This window comes from Hyperolius riggenbachi, chromosome 7 (genome assembly GCF_040937935.1).
Source record: "Hyperolius riggenbachi isolate aHypRig1 chromosome 7, aHypRig1.pri, whole genome shotgun sequence".
Classification (NCBI taxonomy): Eukaryota; Metazoa; Chordata; class Amphibia; order Anura; family Hyperoliidae; genus Hyperolius; species Hyperolius riggenbachi.
In genome coordinates, this window is record NC_090652.1 from 234,194,098 (window position 1) to 234,203,893 (window position 9,796).

The 9,796-nt window shown below is 40.7% G+C and overlaps 1 protein-coding gene across 5 annotated transcripts in view; it reads left to right on the forward strand.

Annotated features, from left to right (window-relative positions):
• The window catches only part of ERBB4 (erb-b2 receptor tyrosine kinase 4), a 1,342,090-nt gene extending 1,333,744 nt beyond the window's left edge, over positions 1-8,346 (forward strand). For all 5 annotated transcript variants that reach the window (XM_068245390.1, XM_068245391.1, XM_068245392.1 and 2 more), the window contains one exon: positions 3,217-8,346. In XM_068245390.1, coding sequence (XP_068101491.1) covers positions 3,217-3,662 — 446 coding nt within the window. In that variant the 3' untranslated portion in view covers positions 3,663-8,346. The remainder of the gene's footprint in view (positions 1-3,216) is intronic.
• Positions 8,347-9,796: the final 1,450 nt, after the last annotated feature.

The window sequence follows — 9,796 nt, forward strand, 5'->3', positions numbered from 1 at the left end:
TCCTGAGTCTGACCCACCCACCACCTCTGCCACCCCAACATCCCCAGACACAGACCCCTCATCGTCCTCAACATTAACTTGGGATGCTGGCCTGAGCCAGACCTCCTCCTCCACATCAGGCCCCATCATCTCCTCAATGGCAGCCCTCATTAATCGCTCTGGCGACGGACTGATGGACACAACGTTCTCCTCCGGGGAGGGCTGCTGCTGACCACTGGCTGCTGGGGTGGATGTTATAGCTTGCGTGGGGCGTTGGCTGTTGCTGTTGTTGGGAGTGCTGCTCACAGCGGAGGTCTCTGGGGAACTCATGTTGAGCTCATATAGTGGTTGACGGTGAGTGGAGTATTACTGATCCCAGCAATATACACACTGACTGGCAGAGTACGCAATGCTATATAGTGTGGCTGAGCGGTGTACACAGAGTGGCAGTAAACACAATGCTATATAGTCTGGCTGAGCGAGCGGTGTACTACTGTTCCCAGCAGAATCAGAGTGGCAGTAAACAATGGTATATAGTCTGGCTGAGCGGTGTACACAGAGTGTCAGTAAACAATGGTATATAGTCTGGCTGAGCGGTGTACACACAATGCTATATAGTCTGCTATATAGTGTCAGTAAACAATGGTATATAGTCTGGCTGAGCGAGCGGTGTACTACTGTTCCCAGCAGAATCAGAGTGGCAGTAAACAATGGTATATAGTCTGGCTGAGCGGTGTACACAGAGTGTCAGTAAACAATGGTATATAGTCTGGCTGAGCGAGCGGTGTACTACTGTTCCCAGCAGAATCAGAGTGGCAGTAAACAATGGTATATAGTCTGGCTGAGCGGTGTACACAGAGTGTCAGTAAACAATGGTATATAGTGTGGCTGAGTGGTGTACACAGAGTGTCAGTAAACAATGGTATATAGTCTGGCTGAGCGGTGTACACAGAGTGTCAGTAAACAATGGTATATAGTCTGGCTGAGCGAGCGGTGTACTACTGTTCCCAGCAGAATCAGAGTGGCAGTAAACAATGGTATATAGTCTGGCTGAGCGGTGTACACAGAGTGTCAGTAAACGATGGTATATAGTGTGGCTGAGTGGTGTACACAGAGTGTCAGTAAACAATGGTATATAGTCTGGCTGAGCGGTGTACACAGAGTGGCAGTAAACACAATGCTATATACTCTGGCTGAGCGAGCGGTGTACTACTGTTCCCAGCAGACACAGAACAGTAAACAGAATGCTATATAGTGTGGCTGAGCGAGCGGTGTACCACTATTCCCAGCAGACACAGAACAGTGAACAGAATGCTATATAGTGTGGCTGAGCGAGCGGTGTACCACTATTCCCAGCAGACACAGAACAGTGAACAGAATGCTATATAGTGTGGCTGAGCGAGCGGTGTACTACTGTTCCCAGCAGACACAGAACAGTACACAGAATGCTATATAGTGTGGCTGAACGAGCGGTGTACTACTGTTCCCAGCAGACACAGAACAGTACACAGAATGCTATATAGTGTGGCTGAACGAGCGGTGTACCACTATTCCAAGCAGACACAGAACAGTGAACAGAATGCTATATAGTGTGGCTGAGCGAGCGGTGTACCACTATTCCCAGCAGACACAGAGTGGCAGTAAACAGAATGCTATATAGTGTGGCTGAGCGAGGTACACAGAGTGGCAGTAAACAGAATGCTATATAGTGTGGCTGAGCAAGCGGTGTACTACTATTCCCAGCAGACACAGAGTGGCAGTAAACAGAATGCTATATAGTGTGGCTGAGCGAGGTACACAGAGTGGCAGTAAACAGAATGCTGAGCGAGCGGTGTACTACTATTCCCAGCAGCGACACACAATGACTGGGGGGGACCCTGGCTAGCGTGGCTGGAGCGCGAACTACCCTGCCTGCCTACCCAAAGCTAAACCCACAGACAAATGGCGGAGATATGACGTGGTTCGGGTATTTATTTACCCGAACCACGTGACAGTTCGGCCAATCAGAGCGCGTTCGGGTCCGAACCACGTGACCCGTTCGGCCAATCACAGCGCTAGCCGAACGTTCGGGGAACGTTCGGCCATGCGCTCTTAGTTCGGCCATATGGCCGAACGGTTTGGCCGAGCACCGTCAGGTGTTCGGCCGAACTCGAACATCACCCGAACAGGGTGATGTTCTGCAGAACCCGAACAGTGGCGAACACTGTTCGCCCAACACTAATCACAATCTGTGGAGCTGCCGCTGCCGCCTGCCCGCCAGCTGTACATTACATGATCTTGCCAGCGTGACTCCCACGGTCTCCGCTGTCTTCTTCTCTGCGCTGGTCTCCGGTCTGGCTGGCTTGCTTCATTGAACTTCCTGTCCAGGGGAAGTTTAAACAGTAGAGGGTGCTCTACTGTTTAAACTTCCTGCCGGGACAGGAAGTTCAGTGAAGCTGCAGCCCTGGAGCCCGGAGCGGAGAAGAAGACAGCAGAGACAGAGGGAGTCGCGCTGGCCGGAACAGGTAATGTATCTCCGCTGTATTGCGTCGGTTGTCGGGCATTCGAACACTGCTATTGACGCACTCCCGACCCGCCGGCGATCGAGAAAAATCTTCCGCACGGACGGATCGATGGTACCAATTGATTTTGGATGGAAATCGATCGTTCTGTCAGCGTTTGCACAACGATTTCACAGCAGATTCGATCACAGTGATTGAATCTGCTGTATATTGGCGGGAAAATTGTTAGGTGTATGGGCCCCTTTTGACTATTAGGCTCTCAATTCTATGACACATGCCAGCCTGCATGGGGGACAAAAGTTAACAGTGCTTGGGAGGGGTGCTAAAGAGACCAAAGTCGATGCAAACTGATGCTGCAGGATGTATAAAAACCCACCAAAACTTAAAACATTCAGTAACTACAAGGTCATTTTCATATACATAACACATTTGGCGATGATAGCATTTTCAGTGGCTTTAGACTTTATGTGTACATGGTGAATATCAGTCTAGAAGTTCATCAGTGACCATTTCAGCTATAAACTGTACTTTGGGAACTTGTAATTTGTTAATGGATGAAAAAAAAAACGTGTGCTCAAAAGCAAATACAATAACTGTATGGGTAATAAAAAGAAAAATAGGAAACTATGTTTTTATTAAATACTATTTCACAGTTTAATCCCACTTAAAGTCTAAACATTTCAGATGTTAATAGGTAGTAGGACATTTTGCACAACATTTGTGTTTTTTCTTGCAGACTACTTAAATCCAGTGGAAGAAAATCCTTTTGTATCCAGAAGAAAAAATGGTGACCTCCAAGCCCTGGATAATCCTGAATATCACAATGGACCTAGCGGGAAGCCAAAATCAGATGAAGAATATGTAAATGAGCACCTTTATCTTAATTCTTTCGCCAAGCCCAAGGAGAACCCGGAATACCTGAAAAACAATGGACTTAGTGTGCCGGAAAAAGCTAAGAAGGCATTTGATAACCCAGAATACTGGAATCATAGTTTGCCACCCAGAAGCACCGCCCAGCACCCCGATTACCTTCATGAGTACAGCACAAAATACTTTTATAAGCAAAATGGACGTATCAGGCCTGTTGTGTCTGAAAACCCAGAGTATCTGACCGAGTTCACACTTAAACCAGGCACTGTCATCCCCCCTCCTCCCTACCGACACCGGAACACTGTTGTGTAGGAAATACAGTATTAATATAACAGGGAGAGATCTGAACTCTCTTGGATACCTTGAGCTCTCCCTAAAAGCCACCTAACTTGCTCAGGTGTGCTTTCTCTCCATGCCAGATCACTCCCATCGGAAAGTCAAAGGATGCTATAGTGGTTTTTTTGTATTATTATTTATTAAGGCAAGCACTTGATGAAGTATCCCAATTAACAGCTTGCTCTCCGTGAGCTAGGACAATTACAGACTGTTTGTCATAATATAACCAAGCACCAGCAGAAAATGTATGAAGCAGTAGTACTTGATAAACTCACCTTTTATGCTCCCACAGCCTATCTCACAGTGTTTATTACATAAAACTGGATATCTGACATCAAAATCCAAATCTCATTCCACTAAACAAGACCATTCAGAAGTGTCTTCCACTGCCAATTCTTGCCATTGATTGTCCAACAGTTACTGTCGTGAGGTTGTGGGCTCCAAATGCAGTACGACACATTGTTGGCATCAATATTTTTTTCATTGCGTATATTCACTTAATACATTTCCATAACCACATTAATTATTACCATGGTTTGAGAATCAGAGCACTAAAGTTAAGACCTAGAAGGTGAAGTTGTCTTGTTCTTCTGCTTCAGACTTGAAGGACAAACTGGTGCTGATCATGAAGTCTACAGAAAAGAACAGACCTTATTTCTCACATTTTGAGGTTGAAGTGTCAAGCCATTAACAGCCCAAGACGTTCTTAATTGTATCTTCATGCAATCTATAAATATGAGCTGGAAAAGGATAAAATATATATTTTCTTTATTTTTATCTTGCCCATCCTAGACATCAAAATCAGACACAAGAAACACAGGTGTACAATAGCCCAAGCTAATGTTTATATTTTTTATGTATTAAATCCCAGTCTATCATCTGTTCCATGTGTGTGATACAGCAAGGAATATAGCCTCCAATATACATCTCCAATGTTAAAATATCCATCTCATGATACAATGCATCTCGACCACTTGCACCAGCAAAAGCCTGACTGAGGATCTTTTGGAAGAAAACGGGCAATGTTCCACTATCTTAGTTTAGAGAACTGCCTGCATTAGATGTGGTTTGAGCATTTTCAGCCATATGTTTTTGTTTCAATTCTTCTTCTGTACCTGAACCAGCTGTGACACAATAGACTGGTCAACAGGGAGACATGCAAGACATGACATTGTAAATGTTACTTGCATTCTATCGGAAACTGAGACATTTCAGGAGCTGGCCAGTGGGGATTGCAAGTGAACTCTAAAGAAAACTAAATGCAGCAGGGATTTGCAGACTTCAGAAAGTCAATTTTGCACTTAAAATAGTTATTTTTGTCCTTTGACAGACCATTGTATTTTCATTTTATAGTTTGTTACCTCTTTTGTTGTTTTCTGTTTGGATTTTGAATGAAGCAATATGGAAGCAACCAGCAGAATCGAATGATCTATACTGACTATGGACATGCCAAAAAAACAAAAAAATAGCATTACCTATAACACTGGTAAATATTGTTTCTCTTTAGTGTATGCTATGGAACTTAGTACATGGTATCAGGTTAAACAATAATGAGATGTTGAGTCATTCAGTTATGGAGAAAACTGGAATTGACTGTGAAAACTGGAGAACAATACGTTAGGGGCAGGGCCTGGTGGAGCCATTAAGACAATAGGTAATCTGCTGAGAAATAATGAGTTATCTAGATGCTCCTAGTTCCTTCAGTCTGGAAAGATCAGGCCCAGGATTATTACATATTCTATAATTTTTTTCAGTATCAGTAGACTTTAGCTGTCATGTCTGACAACCGTATGTGAATATTTCATATTGATAGATAGAGGCTTAGGTTCTTCTTTGGTCTTCCCGTGGTTTGCCTTTTAGTTTTGGATAATTACCCTTTCTGTTCATTATTATCCCACCTTCTGCCAGTTAGGAAAGTAAGTTACAGATATTCGGATTACTACATCTAGAACAACTGGTCTGCAGTGTTCTATTGATTCAACCTTATTTAGAGAACCTGATATCTTATAAGTGGGCAAAGTGTTCTTTACAAAAAAGAAAAAAAAATGAAACCAAGGACAATGCTATTATATGAACACAATAACCATTTTTGATAACGTTTTATTTGTTTCATCTATATGTTATAGTTGATTGAATTTTACATTTTGTTTCTGGAGGGTTAAATATCTTAGAAGCACAGAAAGTACAGATTGTATGTCTCATTGTTTTTAGCTGTTTTGTTTTTTTTCATTTTGTTTTTGCTCTTTTGCATATCTAAATGCCATAGTTCCATGTGATTGGTCCTTGTACAGTGTGTAGAAATGTAAGCACATGTATATTAACATTACAGTATTACATATAAAGCAATGGACCTATGTGAATTTAAAGCTAAATCACACAGATCTCTAAAATGAAACCATCTTCATAATATCTTTGCCAAATAGTGGTTGCCATATAGGGCCTCCATGCTGACAAGTATGTGTTTATGATGGGAGCTGAGGAACGACCTGAATCAGATCACAAATGGGATTTGAGAGTGCTCTGGTGACTTTGTGACATATGGTTTTGCAACTGATGCTCTCTTAAAGTAAAGTATTGGCAATGACCATATTACTGTAAATTACATCTGCGCACAATGTTAAGCAGTCTTGGCCTTTCGCTTCTCAGTCCTATACATATCAAACCTATGGTTACTTAGTGGACTTCAGAGCTGTACACAGTATAAATATATATTTGGGTTCAAGCTGAGGAGCACATTGTATGATGCTTTGAATAATCTCAGAGCAATCTCACAGAAGATAAGATACCTGCAGTGCCAAACTATTGTTTCCATACTCGTCATCTTCTTCTTGTGCATACATTTCTCTGCATTAACACTGCCAGCTGCTTAGCACCATTCATGACGAGGAAGTTCTACTGATGTCTACCAGAATGCATGTTGTGAAGCCTTTGGATTTGTTTAGAAGGATCAGGTGAAATCTCCATCCCACTGGACAGCTCGAAGTGGGTTTAATACAACTAATGGCTAACCCTTGCCTAAGGCTGGGCAACAATGGACTTTGAAAGGATACACGTTGGGGACTTTTCTGATGTGATTCAAGTTAACAATGTGAGATTTTAAGGCAAAAAGCAATTATCATAAAAGCATTTTTGGAAATCGAATGCATCCCAGTGAACTCAATATAAATCATGGAGGTATTTATGTAGTGCAGTCCCCCACTGCACTATCGATATCAAAATATTATGTAGCATTTATGAGTACTACTGTAAAATGGGTCGAAATATTAAAATATCCCAACACCTTGTGGAAGAATCTACAGTGCAGCTGAATTGCAAGTTCTTATGTGTAAGAAATAAATAGAGCAGCTCTAACCTAGAATGGCAGCTAAATATGAAAGTGAAGCATCTAATAAATAGTTAAATCTTTTTTATAAGTTGAGCCTCTAAATGCTGGCCATGGATATGCAAGGGTGGAATGTAGTCCTGTTCTTAAACATGGAAATAGTAATACTTTGTAGAGCAAGTAAGGCATGGACTGGTGTTAGTCGTTATGCTGATATCAACCCACAAATTGTGGATCCAGGTTGCCATCAATGACTAACTGCACATAGTTTTCTTGCAAGCCTTCAAAACTTAAAGTTTCTTCTTTAGGCAAGATACAGCACTGGATAAGAACTATATGGTCCTGATCCAGTTCTGTATCATGCCTGAAGAAAAAACTTACATTTTTGAAAGCTTTCATAAAAACTATGTGCAATTTGTCATTAAAGGTATTACCCGAATCAACACTTGTTAGTTTGATACATTGTTTTTGGAAATGATGTAGGAAAGATACAGGGCCGAATGCTATATTGGTGCCCTAGCCGTAAACATATATAAAGATATTGATACACATTTACGAAGAGAATCTAATATCTGGTTTTGGTGGTAAACCACAAGTTCTTAATGGGTGGATACTTACTCTACATAGTATAGTATAGGTCTAGGGTTATTTCAGCTTGATCAAGTAATTACTGTATATACAAAGAGTGTTAAGTTTTAGAAACTAAGGGGTTTATTGTGAAAAGCTTGCAAGTAGTTCACTAGCAGCATACGCATTACTTAGGTAATGTGAGTTGCACTATTTGCGCTATGCACTGCGTAACTTGTGTATGCACTGGTAAAATTGAGGTGCACTGCCTGCGGGTTACATGAATAAACCCCTAAGTATATGTTTAACAGTACTAAATATTTATTTGTAACTTGTAAAACTAAATATATTTATCAAAAACAATTTTTATTTATAGTGATTGGGGGTACAGGTAATCACTGTACATACTGTAAGTACTTGGAATAGAGTGACATTCAATAAGGTGTCTTGATAAACACTGTTTATTATGGAGTTATGGATATTATAAAGAGAAGAATGAATGAATACAGAACTGGCAGCAATACCAATAAAAAATAAATCGTGTATAAACCTTATATAAATATGGTATACTTTATAAAGGAGAAAGCTGGAAGCTGGCAATATTATAGGAAGCCGTTTATGTTTGTAAAGATTAATACATAAACTTAGAGGCTTCCCTTATGCACTTGATTGCTGTTTTAAGAGGCACATAATGAGATTTTGGATTTTAATCATCTTACTTTAAACGCTCGATTGTTTTATATTTCCCCTCGTTTCAACATTTGGATTATTCAGCATCAGAAGCAATTCCCTAACTTGTAAGGAAAGTTTTTGTTTTTCTTTTACCCAGTCTTTAGTATGATTAATAATTTTAATATTATGTTTTCATGGCTAATGGAGTGCATTTAAACTATTTTATGTTGTCACCTTTCTGGGTACATTTTTTTTGTACATCTTAGCCATCAACTAACCTGAAAGCAATAGCTTTAGGTAACGTTAACTGTAGTGTTCACTAGAAAAACAATGCAAAATACATATTTATTATCCGTTGTGCTCCTCCTCGCAGTTATTGTCAAATTCAAAAAGTAAAAGATTATCTAAGTTAGGATATATTCCATGTAAGTTTCCTGAATTAGTTAAATCTAACACCACAGTGACAATAAAAGCATGAAACATCCTTGTAGTACTAGTAAAAAGGTGGAAAATCTTTATGTGCATAAAGTAACTCATTTTTCCTGCTGACAGTTGCAACCACCACAATCATTTACACAATACACATTGTAGCTAGATGTTAGATAATGCATGTTCCAGAATGTCAAGAGAGCTATCTAAAAAAGGCTTCAAACCAACATTAGCCATTTTCTTTAAGAAATATGTTAACGAGGTTACATACAATGGCAAAGTGCTTGCTTAAAGGGGAACTGAAGCGAGAGGTATATGGAGGCTGCCATGTTTATTTCCTTTTAAGCAATACCAGTTGCCTGGCAGCCCTGCAAATCCTCTGCCTCTAATACTATTAGCCATAGCCCCTGAACAAGCATGCAGCAGATCAGGTGTTTCAGACTTTAAAGTCAGATCTGACAAGACTAGCTGCATGCTTGTTTCTGGTGTTATTCAGATACTACTGCAGAGAAATAGACCAGCAGGGCTGCCAGGCAACTGGTATTGATTAAAAGGAAATAAATATGGTAGCTTCCGTATACCTCTTACTTCAGTTCCCCTTTAAAGAAAACCTGAACTGAAAATAAAGTCAAAATAAACATACACTAGTCATACTTACCCCCCGTGTAGTCTACTCCTCAATCTCTTTCTCCTCTCCTGCGTCCCATTTGTCAGCTGTAATCAAGGGAATTCTCCGTCCTCCATTTTGAAAATGGCCAATACCCCATAACAGCTTCCTGGTCAGCACACTGTTAAACTGTAACATCGCCCACTTGAGCCATAGGGAAACATGGACACATCAGTTCTCCTCTCAGCTGTAACTGACAGCTACTGATATATAACTGACAGCAACTGATATATTTCAGTTCTGACAAGATGTTGTCAGAACTGGAAGGGATCACTGTAAGAAGAAAATGGTGAGCTTCTGAGAGGAACTGATGGCAAGGTAACTATGTAATGTTCATTTGAAGTTACCTCATGTGTTTATTTTAAATAATTTTACTCAGTACAGGTTCTCTTTAAATCTAGTGCTGCATTGTTCACCTTGGAACTTCCTCTAAGGCATTCTGTCGAAAAAACC